Source organism: Propithecus coquereli, unplaced genomic scaffold, assembly GCF_000956105.1.
Source record: "Propithecus coquereli isolate 6110/MARCELLA unplaced genomic scaffold, Pcoq_1.0 Scaffold33, whole genome shotgun sequence".
Classification (NCBI taxonomy): Eukaryota; Metazoa; Chordata; class Mammalia; order Primates; family Indriidae; genus Propithecus; species Propithecus coquereli.
This window is the reverse complement of record NW_012148952.1, coordinates 3,478,021-3,492,915: the sequence shown is the minus strand read 5'-3', so window position 1 is coordinate 3,492,915 and position 14,895 is coordinate 3,478,021. Positions and strand designations below refer to the sequence as shown.

General features: G+C 36.9%; 1 protein-coding gene across 1 annotated transcript in view; it reads left to right on the top strand.

Moving 5' to 3' along the window:
* THSD7B (thrombospondin, type I, domain containing 7B) overlaps positions 1-12,221 on the top strand; it is a 720,444-nt gene extending 708,223 nt beyond the window's left edge. The window contains exons 25-26 of the mRNA XM_012650502.1: positions 3,124-3,211; positions 11,031-12,221. Of these exons, the coding sequence (XP_012505956.1) occupies positions 3,124-3,211; positions 11,031-11,112 (170 nt within the window). The 3' untranslated portion in view covers positions 11,113-12,221. The remainder of the gene's footprint in view (positions 1-3,123; positions 3,212-11,030) is intronic.
* Positions 12,222-14,895: the final 2,674 nt, after the last annotated feature.

Sequence of the window (14,895 nt, the reverse complement as noted above, 5' to 3'; positions counted from 1 at the left end):
ATGTCCTTTGCCCACTTTTTGATAGGGTCGTTTGATTTTTTCTTGTTGATTTTCCCGAGTTCTAAGTAGATTCTGGTTATCAACCCTTTATCGGATTTGCCCAGACAAACCTAGATCTTACTGGAGAAACAAGATTTATACTCAACTGACTTCTATGAATGACCGCCGTATCTTATTTGACTTTTGATTCCCTATGTGTCTGGGAATGACGCAGGTGTTTTAAAACAACTCATTTATTTCATGACTAAATTAGAAGTAGATTTAAATTTGAGGGAAGCATGATATGAAGTGGAGCCAAGCTCACCCATTGCCTGTGGACCCTATTTCAGAAAGAGAATTAAGGTGAGGCCCAGGGCAATGAGTCCTGAAATCCACAAGTGAATCTCTTAATCTTTACTCCATAGATGGACTTTGGAGCTCTAACAAAAGCACCAACAGTATCATGTGTGTGAGTATACATGTGTGTGTCTATGTTTGTGTAGATATATACACACATGTGTATACACATATGTATACTCACATACAATATTGTATACATATATGTACATTTGTGTACATATGTAAATATATATTTAGTCTGAGGAGAGATGCAACCTCTCCCAATTAGGTTATCCTAATATATTTTACCTATAAATTTTTCTCCTAGGAATTCATCATGCTGTTATATGCACATATACTATTACGAAAGAAGTATGCAGATGACATTTATTACATGATTGCTTGTTATAGCAGATAAGTAGAAACAACCTAAATGCCCATAAAAATAATAATGGTAAAACAAAAGTGTGGTACAACTGTACAATGGTATCTCATAGGGATACTTACAAGAGGTAGACCTGCTTTCATGAACTAGCATGAAAATACTTCCAGCCTGTATTCTTAAGTGAGTGAAAAAATACAAACCAAAGTGAACGCTATGTACCATTTGTGTCTTTTTAAGAAAGGGTATGAATTTGTGTGTGTGTGCTTAGCCGCTTGCATATGCAAAGAAAAACGGAAAAGATTCACTAGGAGACTGGTAACAGTGACAGCTCTTGTGGAGGGAGATGAGAAAAGGTGGAGGGAAGACATTTTTCACTACATATCTTTTTTTTTTTTTTTTGAAACAGAGTCTCACTGTGTCACCCAGGCTAGAGTGCTGTGGCGTCATCCTAGCTCACAGCAACCTCAAACTCCTGGGCTCAAGCGATCCTACAGCCTCAGCCTCCCGAGTAGCTGGGACTACAGGCACGCGCCACCATGCCCGGCTAATTTTTTCTATATATTTTTAGTTGTCTGATTAATTTCTTTCTATTTTTAATAGAGACAGGGTCTCGCTCTTGCTCAGACTGGTTTCGAACTCCTGAGCTCAAACAATCCTCCCGCCTCGGCCTCCCAGAGAGCTAGGATTACAGGCGTGAGCCACCGCGCCCAGCCTACGTATCTTTTTTAGTAGTTTGAGATTTTTCCTGTAAGTGATTATAAAATGTATATTAATTATTTTTTAAATAACATGACTTAAAGCTTATGGACCTCCAAGTGCCTCTATGCTGGAGATTTAAAAGCACTGGATCTTCCCAATGCATCAATTCTATGAGATTTGATGGGCGATGAGATATAAAGTGTGTTCTCACTGAGGAAAGACTTTTTTTTTTTTCATTTTATGCCAATGTAAAAACTCAGAACAGGGGATTTCATCATTAGTGTTTCAAAGAGATTAGAATCAGAATCAAAGCTTTAGTGAAAAATTTATGAGTGTAGAAAAATACCATTACTATATTGAACCTCATTCTAAAATCTGATGGAGGCTTGAAAGTGTCCTGTAAGCAAAAACTATAATAGGTAGTCATAACATAATTGAAAGTAATTGTGATTTTATTCAAAACAAGTGTTGTTTACAATGGATTTGGAATGTTTTTCATCCCACAGAAGCTTTTAGAATAAGATACTGATATGTGTATTTGGGACCTGCAGTTAATTACATTCACGTCATGTAATGAATCTCTGTGTGTTTCTTTCAGAAAGAAATGCAATTCCTATGGGACGCTGAGGCATTGCCTTTGTCGGTCCAATTCTAAGATTACTTAGCTGCATGCTCACAGGAAACAGAGCCAAAAAAAATAGATTGCCAGACACAGCTCAAGTTTCTATCATATGTAGAAAACTCATACATGCACTCAAGCTATATCTTACATAAAGTAAAAGTCAAAACATAAATTATAATATTTGGTTAGTCTATTTTTCTTAACTCTAAAGTTATCAAATCCAATCAAAAGATATCAAATCCAAAATAATCTGTACTTGTTCACATGTGGTCATAATTTTGCAGTAATTTGGTGAATTGATTAATCTGTTTGTCATGTGGTTTTTGTTCGCCCAACATCTTTCTGGAAGCAAAGCTACTAAAAATGACCATAGTAGTTGTCTTTGCATGCAGGATTGTCTCTCTTAATTATAATTATCTATGTTCTTTTTTGTTGTTCTCAAAATATTTTGCAATATTTTTGTATTACATGTATGTGACTACAAATAGCTTAAAATAAGCTCAAAATAGACTTCCAATTGATTCAATTTTATGAAATAATGATTACCAATGTTTGTTTGGCATTGTGAACAAATTTGACTATCTATCTTATATTTTACCTTTTCACCTGTTTTTTTCTCTTTTGACATTTAATAGCTGCCACCAATGGGTATTTCCACATATGCTTATGACTTATGCAAGCATCAGAGTTCAGACAAAAACAAAACATTTAGCAAAATAAGTGTTCTAGTGCCGTGTGGTTACAACCTAATGTTTTTGAGAGTTAATTTCCAAAAATTAAATAGTAAGGCAAATTGTTTATATCTGTAAAAGTCCATGAAAAGTGGTACCATGTAATATAATTTAAAGTTTGTTTTTTCACAGACATGAATTGTAGTAAGAAACCCATATTCCTATGATGTTCCAAGACAGAACCTTGTCAATTCTTGATTGTATCTGGAAATTTACAGAGTATGTTAGAACACTGCTAACTTCTGCAGTCATGTGTACAGTTGACACACTGTGGTCAGTAGGGTTGTCAGATACTATGTTGCCCTATCTCCCCAAATGCTGCAGACTTTTGTATGCTAAGCTTGTTATGTTATCTCTATTTTAAACAGATGGCCGAGTAAAAATTTGGGTTTATGGCGTTTCAGGTGGCGGTTTTCTAATCATGATTTTCCTAGTATTTACTTCCTACCTAGTTTGGTAAGTAGTAATTGGTAAAAAATTTATATTCCATATTTTTATGGGTAGCATTATATACTAAAAAAAGACGTATGTCAGGATCATTGGACATTATAATAGGACTCTGAAAGCCACAAATAATCTCCAACTGTAGAACGGCTGAATAGTTGAAATAGGGGATCATTATCTATATTGTTCCTATTTGAAATAACACTTTATAAATCTGGTTTTTGAGTAATATCAGAAGGTATAAAAGAAAAATCATTAGTCAGGATTTTTCCATGTTAGTATTTTGATTTGCATCAATAGTTTTGAGTCTTGACTACACATTGACATCACCTATGGATGGATGCATGAGCCCCACTCCCTGGAGATTCTGATTTAATTAGTCTTGGGTGTACCCAGGTCACCTGGATGTTTAAAAGCTCCCTAGGTAATTCTAATCTTTAGCCAAGGCTGAGAACAGTACTTTAGATAATTCTAGTTCACAAATTCTGTTCTTAAATTTTGACTGCTTAGGTTAAACTGACCAGTTGGTTCAATCAACCTGTTAGTGCATTTTAAATAGTAGAGCCAGGTGTTTATCTACATTAACCAGCTATGAAAGAAATTTAACTGACTGTCAATTCTAAGAACCCTAATTTTGTAAGTGACTAGTCTCTGAAAATTTATTATTCTCATAAAACAGTAGTTTATTTTCCAGAATATACGTGAGTTGGTGAGAAGCTCTTGAAAGCAGACAGAAGTAAATACAATTGACCCTTGAACAATGCCGGGGTTGGGACACCAGCCTCCTGTGCAGTCGAAAATCCATGTATAACTTTTGACTCCTTAAAAACTTAACTACTAATAGCCTACTGTGGACAAGAAGCCTTACTAATATCATAAATAGTCAACGTATTTGTATATTATATATATATATATTATCTGCTGTATTCTTACAATAAAGTAAGCAAGAGAAAAAATGTTACTGAGAAAATAATAAGGAACAGAAAATATATTTACTATTCATTAAGTGGAAGTGGATCATCATAAAGGTCTTTCTCCTCCTTATCTTCACATTGAATAGTCTGAGGATGAGGAGGAAGAGGAGGGGTTGGTTTTGCTGTCTTATGAGTGGCAGAGGAAGAAGAAAATCTGAATATAAGTGGACCCAGACTTCAAACCCATGTTGTTCAAGAGTCAAATGTACATTTCAAAGTTTTCAAGTGTGCTAAGAATATTTTATTAGCTTTCTAAGCAGAAGTCTCAAAGTTTTTTTTTATTTTCATAAGATTAAAGTGTTACTTCACTTTTTTTCTCCAAATCAAGATATTTATATTCATCCTCTGTCTCATAGACTATTTCTCTGAGAATTTTTACACAAGGTTTAATCTTGATTTAAATCTGGCCTTTGTATATTTAGAAAATTGGAAAATTCTGTTTCCAAGGCTACACATGTTTTTAAGTCTTTGCTCTTGGTCAGTGAAAGTCAGTAAAGAAAATAAAATGACTTTAATTCTTTCTGCCACCTATAGTGATAGAAATGGAATCCATAGAAATTGGATTTCTATCCCACTAACATTTCCACAGTGTTGTAGTGAAAAGTAACATCTTCAGTTAGTCATTCACCCTATGGTCAAATGATTTGACTAATTTTATGTCCGAATTAATAAGTTTGGCAAGCGTTGCCTAGATCCAGGCTTAATGAGCACACGTGAAGTTAAAAGCTCTGTATGAGGTTCAGAGCGACAGGAAACATTCACTACCAGAAAAGCTTTGAAAGAGGGGAAAAGGTCCTTATATCACAACAGAAGACATGAAGCTTCAGCAGATAGGAAACTGCTCTCAAAGCAATTGTTGGGCCAACACAGTGTAAGGTAATCAGATAGTCTATTGGTCTGTAAAAGCTTGGATGAATTATAGCTGTCAATAGTCACATCCCCAAATCTAGATTCTATGGTTCCCTCTTCCCTAAAATAGCTAAAAGACTAAAAATTAACATGTAGTGACACGTAAATTTTACCTTTTTACTTTTCTCCGTTCCCTCTAACCTGCAAATGTGTTATCCGGAATCCATTTCCTCAACAAATATTTATTAAGGTCCTTTTCCGTATGACTCTAGGTTCTGGGGATTAATTAGGTGCGTCACTTCATTCTGGTAACAAACGATTTTCTAGAGAATTTTTAAATTATAAATCAATGGAATTTCCCCTATTTTTCGTGGTTAAATTACATAAATATTTATGCACATTACTTCTCATAACTATTCTTTTCATCATCAATGCCTGTCCTCAATAATCCTTCTTTGGGTGTAGCACAATAGCTCTGTACGTGAACTTGTTACACATGCTCCCCTCTGCAGTCTACAACTAGATTAATCTTTCTTAAAACTTAGCTCCAGATGATCAGCCCTTCTCCTGCTCATGCACAAGCAGTGGCTTCCCACTGGCAAGAAAACTAAAGTCTGTTCCGATTGTCTAGCCAGTCAAGTAAAGTCTTCCACAACTGAAGCCCAAACAACTCTTCAACTTCGTCTTCTACTCAGTCCCTACACCCTACACCCTGGCCTGTCTGGCAAGTTGTATAGGCCCAAATATATCTGTCTTCATTTGCTCATTGAGGAAAACAAAAAAAAAAAGAAGAAAAAAAAAGAACAGTTTTGACTAAGATAAATTAGTAAATTTTATACTCTAATATTTAATCAATGTGCTTAATTATATGGTCCCATCATTAATCCTATTTTATATATTAATACAAGATTTCATTATAAAATACTCACTTTCTCTAATTTCATATTCACAACACAGTTTTATTTAACATCCGAATCTATCTTTCAGGTCAGTCACTTTGTCACTGCTTCAGTCTTCCTTTCCATGATCAAATCCAGTTTCCAGTTTGCCATATTCATTCCCACTCAAGTCCTTTGAGATACATCACTTCTTTAAATCTGTCTGTGCTCTTGTTTCAGAGGTTTCATCCTAACACCCCAGTGCCTATTCACATACCTTAGGAAAGATGGCCATTTTATTTGTCCTCTGTCTATATTTATGATCTGCATTTTTTTAAAAAAAAATTTTTGTGCAACAAAGGTATCCGCTCATAAGATAAAAGATTTTACAGGGGGTTGAATATAAGGCCTTTTTCTGAGGGATAATTTTTTAGGAAGAATAACCTTATCTTATGGCACTTAGGATGCTACTCATTCAATTTCTCAAGGAGGCTTCTGCTTTTGTGGTTATAGCCCATTCATCTAGAATGAACTTTTCATTGCTAGCTATTGGTACTGTACCAGTTCCTCCAAGTCAAACTCAAATCCCAACATTTTCCTTGCCAAACAGTCTGGAATAACTTGTTGATGTCACCTTTCCTGTGGCATTTACTCCATGCCGGTGTTGTAGTTATTTGTAAATATCCTTCTCCTCTACCAAACCCCAAGGACTTCGAGTGGGGAGAGATAATTACTATGCTTTATTGAATTTTTAGAACATAAATTTGATAAATATTTATTGAACAAATGAGTAAGTGGACGAAAAAATGAGTAGATTAGTAAAAACTGATTTATTGCCCATGATTTTTAGAAAAACAGTCTAGGAAAAAAAATCTAATATTTATATGTCAAACATAAAGTATTTTATATACATTGCCTTTTTCAACCATCATAATAATCTAATGAGGTGTTACTATTACCATTTCCATTTTTAAAGAGTGAGTAATTGATCCTCAGAGAAATTAAATAATTTTTCTGTTAGAATCAACCCGAGGCTTGCCCAGAGCACATGCTCTTTCTACTGGTCTTTGAGTTTCCGTAGTTTCTTTCTCTTTATTAATAGTGTCCTAAAAATTCTTTAGACTCAGTGGAACATCTACCACTTTTGCATTTTTTAGAGGCTTCTTATTTCACAAGTAAAGTAAACTATAGACCTGGGAACAGACCTATTGATATCAAAACACATACCAATTGCTGTTACATATGAGCTGCCTAAAGAAATCCAAATAGATATTTTCACAGCATCTAATTCTATTAAATAGCTTGCAGGAGAGTTAGAGGATAACCGTTTTGGAGATTTTTATACTTCCCCTTAAAATAAAAAGCTTAGGACAAGAGAACTGCTATAATATGTCAGGTCTTGGGTGTATACTTCAGAGGAAAGTAATTTATACTAAAACTTAGAAATGCTTTTTAGAAAATATCAAAAAATCGTCCTTCTAAAGATGACTTCTTTCAGATGCAATCCTTTGAACATTAGAGTTTGGAGTTTTGGAAGTATTACTGACACCCTAGCTCCCCTGGCAATAAATATCCATGGGGCAGTGTAGTGGGGATAACCACTAGGTGAGCTTGTAGGTCACCTGGACGTAGCACCTGGAAGTTACTCCAAATAACGATGCTGGTTCTGCCTTACCCATCACAATTTGGTAATGGATTCTCATTCTTCCCAGATTTGAGAGTGGTACTTCCACTTCCAGAGGCTTGCCTCTGGAAGGTAGCTGCCAAAACAAAAGACTGTCCATTGCTTTCATCAAACTATTTAATCTCTACTAGCCTGGGAATGAATCCTTGTGGCTTGAATTCAAGAGTGCTGAGAAGTGCCAGCAGTTTCCCTGTCTGCCCACAATAAGCTCACTTTTCTGGCTTAATACGTTTTTCTCCTTTGCTAAAATGCAAATGACCCTAAAAGAGGTCACTTTGGAATGCATCAGTCAAGGATCTCTTACAGCCAGGGTTGCAAAATGGTTTTATCCTTTGTGCCAACTTTAACAGCAGTGGTGGCTGTCAGGAGCGCTCCATTAGGAAGAGTGATGAGACTACACCTTGGCTCAACAGGAGTGAATTGTGTGATGGATTAGAGGTGTCCACGTGGGCACGGGATGACTGGTGGTGGTGGTGGCCTATGTGCCAGACATTTATGGGTCCTGATTTAGTGAGTGAGGGAGGTGCTCGTACCTTTCCTGATACCAGAGTTGAGGGGGAATTAAAATGAGAAAGAAACATATTTCTAAGGAAAGAATGGATACCGATGAGGGAGAAAGGAAAGGAAGCTGGCCTTGCCCGGGACAGTCCTGCCCCTCAGCTTCACCTCCTGGGGCTCTTTTTAACTGGCTGGGGAACTCTGTAAAGCCACAGCTACCCGGCAAAGTGCCACCATATTCAGTGACATTTGCGAGGCTGTTAATCTCTTCCAAATCATAACACTTATCAGATCTCACACATTCGTACTTGTGATTTTAGTATCTGTCAATTGAGAGGTTGCACAATATGAAGAGAGGCATATTAGATAAGGTCCTAATCCCAATGACCCCCAACACACCCCGTGGCCCAAAAAGGCCCACGGCCTAGCCATGAGGAGCCCCCTTTCCTTTCCAGTGATGAAAAGAAAATTCCATGCGTGGAAATTGATATAAACTTATCCGAGTATATTTTGAATAGAATTTTCCAAGCCCAGCTCACAGAAGCTGGCCACGTTTACTTGTCTCCCGGGTGATTGTATTGTCTCTTTATAAAGATCCAGCCATCTCTAGCCTCTCCCCTGACTCCCAGTTCTCAACTCCCCAATCCCCAGGACTGTCTTATTTATTTATTTATTTATTTATTTATTTTTTGACCAATAGCTTTTAGCAAATGTCAATTAAAGGTAGAGGCCAAAAACTGTATTTGAAAGTTCCTATATTTCTTCCCACTCTCTCTTCTTCTCTTGTTCCCATTCCCTACCCCCTCCCCCCCCAAAAAAATCCAGGAATCTAGGAGAGGTAGGAGGGACAAGACCCCTACTGTCATTTCAGATGAACTTCCTTGTACTCTTTTTTGCCGTTAGGACAACCCCCACCATCACCACTACTACACAAGCTGTCACTTTCAGGTTGTCCCAGCCTCTTGTTTGTATGATAAGCATATTCAGGACCCCATTTCAAGCTAGAGCCTGGGCCCCTCAATATAATAGAGCCACTGGAATATACTGGAATAGGTTAACATAGATAACATTGAATTGGACGTTATTCAGATAGTTGTGCAATGCCCTTTTGAGAATTGGAAAGGACCTAGAAAGCAGGAAATCAAAGGCTGAGACTCCCTCACGCAGGATTCTAAATCGTGTTTTTTTGCCTCTGCTCAGCTTCTCTGCTGAGGTGGAAGGTGTCTGCCTGCAGCCATGCTTAGCACCCAGCAAATCCTCAGTGAGTGCCCATCTCATGCCAGGTGCCAGGGTGGGGGCTCCGAGAGGATCTCTGGTTCCTTTTAGTGGCTTTTTTAAAAATCATTTTTAATTTATCTCTTTGGCCCCCATGATTGGCTTCAAACATCAAACCAAAAAAATAAATTTTATCCTTTAAATTAGAACTTGAACATTTTAAACTAGGAAGTTTTCCCTGCAACCATTTTAATTTTATTAAAATTTTTAATGACAGTAAAATTCATATAACATAAAAGTCACCATTTTAGCCACTAATCCAAAGAAGCCAGATACAGAAGGCCACATAGGGTATGATTCCATTTACATGAGGGATCCGGAAGAGGCAAATCTACAGAGACAGAAAGTTGGTTGGTGGTTACCAGGGGCTGAGAGAAGCAGGGAATGGGAGAAACTGCTTGGTGGGTCCAGAGTTGCCTTTTGGGGTGATGAAAAGGTTCTGGAGCTAGATAGTGCTGAAGGCACACAACATTGTAACTATACCACGTGTCACTGAATTGTACACATTAAGATGTTTGTTTTGAATTTAAATTAACTCAGAATATAAAAATTTATTCATATATACAGACAAAAAAGTCATTTCTACCTATCACCCAATGAATGGCATATGTATAGGGAGAGCGTGGGAAGAGGTTAAAAGCTTGGGCTTGTGTGTCAGATTTCCTTAGAATCCAGGCTCTGCCATTCAGTGACCTGAAGGAAGTTATGTAAACAACCTCTCTAGTCCTCTGTAAACTAGCAATAATCCTAATTCCTCCCTGTAAGACTGTTCTAAGATATTTTGAGATATTTTACGTAAAATGCGCAGATCTTGGCACTTAGTATGCATCCATTCAGCCATAGATGCTGCTATAAAATAAAAGCACAGAAGTTTGGAGACAGGGAGAGAGATGGTTCCTCACTGGGGAGACAACCCCAAACTGAACAGGCCCTGAGGAGGGAAGGGCACGTGGGGTGGGGTGAGGGAAGTGCATGGCAGAAGTCAAGCCGTAAGTATTTGTACATACAAATTGAGATTCACTCACGCTAAGAAACAAGAAATGTAATGCAGGGTGTTTTGCCCCCAATCTGAGGCATCCCTGTGTGATTTGGGAATGTTATACAACTTCAGCTTGTCTCTCCATGGGGCGGAAAAGCAGCCCTCTCTCACCTGGCAAAGTTGTGGACGTCAGGTAAAGCAGAGACCGGGTGAGAATGGCTTTGCACAGAGTAGAATTGGTGAGATTTTCCTGACAAGACTCTGGCAACTTGGCAGCTAAATGTCAGGTTTCAGGCCAGAGCAGAAGCATGTTTACTTCAAAACAAGAGCAGAGTAAGGCCTGACTGCTCCAGCTGCTGACAATGTTAAACATCTGCGATGTGGAGGTCACAGTAGCTTAGAAATTAGTGGACAACAGAGGTCCATGTTGCTGTGTAAAAGGAACAAACAGAAAAATTAGCCCTTCTACCAAGTTCCTTGATTCCACTAAACTATTTCTAAAATTTTTAAAAATGATAGCTTCTCCTTAAAGAGAGTTAGAGTATACAATATTCAAAAAAAGCAACCCACACCTATAGAGAAACGAACATTTTGTCACTTTACCACTTGAATCTCTATACCTCAAAATTGTCTTTGGCAGATGAAACAGAATACTGTGAATTTCTTTATCTGAGGAATTCTTTTCCCTTTGCAGCAAGAAGCCAAAACCACATCAAAGTACACCTCCCCAACAGAAGCCTCTGACCTTAGCCTACGATGGAGACTTAGACATGTAACCTGAAAAAGAAATCCAAATGTAGACATCAACTGCCTTAACCGCTTTCTCTTTTGTAGCTCTCAGACTTCTCAGTTTTTTGAGGAATCTCATAATGTGATATATTGGGCAGAATACAATATTGCAAAAGTAATGTTGCCTCAACTTCACTTGGACACAGAGTCAAAGATTATTAGGTCTGCCATCTTGTTTTCAAGTTTTTTGTGGGTGTGAGTGCTTTATTTTTTTGGTTTTCCCAAGGGACCTGAAAACCCTTCTCTTCCTGTTTGGAACTGGGAGGAAGAAAACATGAGAGAATTCCCACAGACTTGAGTAAACTTGATCTTCAGCAGCAGAATGACAATCCAGAGGAAAGTCCAATCAAGGCATTTACTGAAAAGGACGAGTCTGACACTGCATTGTTATGCACTATATTAGTGCAAAGTTTTATTCTTCCCATACTTCAACACTGAGTTTTCTAGAGTTTACATTGGTTTAAAGACTTTCAAATTGGATTGCCTATTTTCATGAACACAGAGAGAATGGGTTATCATTTCAGAAATTCTCTGAGTTTTTACCTTTAAATATTGTATTTTGTTTTATAGCCAGGGGATAACGGCACTTCATGGATTGCATCTACTGAAAATAATAGAGTGTGTGTAACTGCTGGACTAAATGAAAGCTAGGTGGTTTCTGAATGAAATGTGTACTGAGCGTTAGGGTGTACAAATGAAATTGGTGGTTATATTGAAGAATGAGGTAGATTATTTGATTACTAAAACTGTATTTTAACAAAAACTTAGCCATGTAGATAGAGCATTAACCACACACAGTTGTAATTCAGTTTAATGATGACAAACTCTGCTTTTGTAATTTCAATTTTCTTATCTGAATATTTATAAATTCTTTTTTTGAATTTAATTATCTGACCTCATTTAATATACATCTCAAACACCAATCCTGTTTGTAGCAAGTCTTGCTTTTATAAGGTTTCAGTAATATCTGAAACTACACATTAAAAAGCTGAGACCATTTTATGAAGATAATTGTTTGTAATCGTAGATGTTGAAAGTAAAAAGGTGCCATCTTGTGGTATTGACTTGTATTTATAACAAATAAAGTGCTCAAGAGACTGCAATGTTGGCTGTTCTAGATTTATTCACTTCTGAAGTGCCCTTGCTTTGACAAAAACAGTATTAATACCAATTTTCCAATGTTACTGTTTAAGGGGTTGACAGCTGAAATCACTGACAGAGAAAATGAATCCTAGCCTTTGACCCCATCAGGTGTACTATGAAATAAGGCCAATCACAATGACATGGAGTAGCTTTTAGGGAATATTTGGAGCTTAGATAATATTAGAGCAAACCACTACAATAATACACACACTGATATGTAAATGATCTGAGAGAATTAAGAACGTGAAAACTTTAGAAATGTGAAACAATGAGCACAATAGAGGATGTTGTCATTTATGCTGTGACTTCTATTAACCATTTAACATCCAAGTAAACCCTCCAACTAACTGATTTTGTCCAATGGTACCATGATTTTAAAAGGGAAAAAGGTAACATAAGAGAATAGCTTATTTCAATAGTATGGTTGAGGAAACAACTCCCAGAGATGTGCTTTTGTTATTCACTTTAGCTAATATGTCAGTGGTCTTCTTAGTAGTTCAAGAGAGGCTGCTTTGGCGATCAAACCCTGGCTAGGCCCATTACTGCCTTTGTGACCCTGGACCAAGAATATAAATTCTCTGTGTCTCAGTTATTTGACCCACAAAATGAAGACAATAAAATTATCTTCCTCTTTAGGTAGGCATTAATAATAAATATAAAATGCTTAATATTCATAACATATCAAAAGTACAATAAATATTATTTATAATTAGTATTCTATAGCACATTCAGAGTTGGGACCCTTAGGTCATTCAAGTTTTTCATCCATTACAGATTCAACAATTATCTGTATATTAAATTTGCATTTATATATTAGACTTTCAGCATTCATGACCTTCACAAGTCACCTAAGCCACCTTTCATACTGCACAGTGTAGAAAATAGACTCAAAAACACCAACTGGTCTGCCCCATGATTGTATACAGTAGAGGTCCCGGATAATTAGCTTGCAGAAATACTTAGTTTAATATGCAATGGGTTTTTGTATTTTTGAATTAGTTACAGTCACTTAAAATTGAGAGGTTTCACATAAAATTTGAGGTTCTAGCTTCTCATGGAAACTTAGATCTGATAACAAATGCCTCAATCTTTCATGGTAATGATTTCCTGGAACTAAATGTTGGCTTCACTCTTTAGAAATGACATTCACTCTCATTAATTTAACAAATATGTATTGAGTATCTACTTAATTCATTTAATTAATTCATTGAATATCTACTATGTGCTAGATACTACTCTAGGTGCTGAGTGTATGCTGGAAATGTAAAAGGTCTTTTCATGTCTTGTCTCAACTCCACCTTCTCAGTGAAGCATTCCCCAGAGAGAATTTAATACTGTAATCCAAGAGTCCACAAATGCTCCTAGGCCAGATCAGGATAGCCACCCATTTTTGTAAAGTTTTGTAAAGTTTTATTGGAGCACAGCCACACCCATTCATTAACGCATCGTCTATGGCTGCCTTTGCAGAATTGGGTAATTGCAAAGAGACCGTATGGCCTGCAAAGTCTACAATATTATCTGGCCCTCTACAGAAAAGATTTACTGACCTCATTCTTGCTGGTATTCTCAATCCCCTTTAACCTCCCAACTTCTTCTTTTCTCCATAGCCCAATCACCTCTAATATTCTATTTACTGTAAGATTTATTTTACAGTTTGTCTATTTTCTCCTTACATTAAGATGTTAACACCAAGAGGGCAAAGATCTTAATTTTGCTCACATATGTATCCCAAATGTTAGGAATATGGTAGGTACCCAACGAATATTTATAGAATGATTGAATGAGGTTAGAGAAAAAAGCAGTATACAGTATCCAATCAAAGAAGCAGTGGTGAAGAACTTGTCCTTTATTCTAAATCTTATGGGCAGGCACAGGAGTGTTGTAAACAGTGGAGTGACATGAAGTGATCCAGACCACGGCAGTCTCATGACTTCCTACACTTCATACCCTGGATTAGTCAGGCCCATTCATCTGTGTGCCTGGATTGTGCTGCAGATCTTATTCCAGCAAATACTCCATGAGTGAGAAATGATTATGGTAATGGAATCTCAAAAGACCAGTATTCAGTTACTTCACCTCAGAAGATTGCGCTGTGGGCAGAAGCCCCAGGGAGAAACAGGTTTAGTGGCAAGATCTGCATAGTTCTTCAATAACAGCATTAAACAGCAAGCTCAGTGATTTTGAGACAGAGAAATCTCATGGAAATTTTGCAAGCTTTATGTATTATATTATAATGATTATGAGTTTCTTCTGCAAAATTGACACAGAGATATTAGTGTAATCAAAGTACAATAAAACTCAGCTCACCAACTAATATGCCAAGTGGCTTATGAGTGAGCTAAAATGTCCTCTCCACTTTGGGGTGGCCAAAGCCAGCCTGCTTCTCAGTCCATCATGGCTGCATCCATTTACCCTGGGATTTCATAGAATTATTATCATTTCTATACATCCCTTAAGATTAAGAAGCCCTGCAATGGGCAATGATCATAATTTGTTAATATTAGTTGTTTTCCCAAAGAGAAGAAAAATCATTAAATTTGTGGCTACTTCTAAAACTACTAAAGGCTCATCAGTACAATTTGACAAAGTTTACTGAGACTATTCCTATTCTTAATGCATTTATGAAC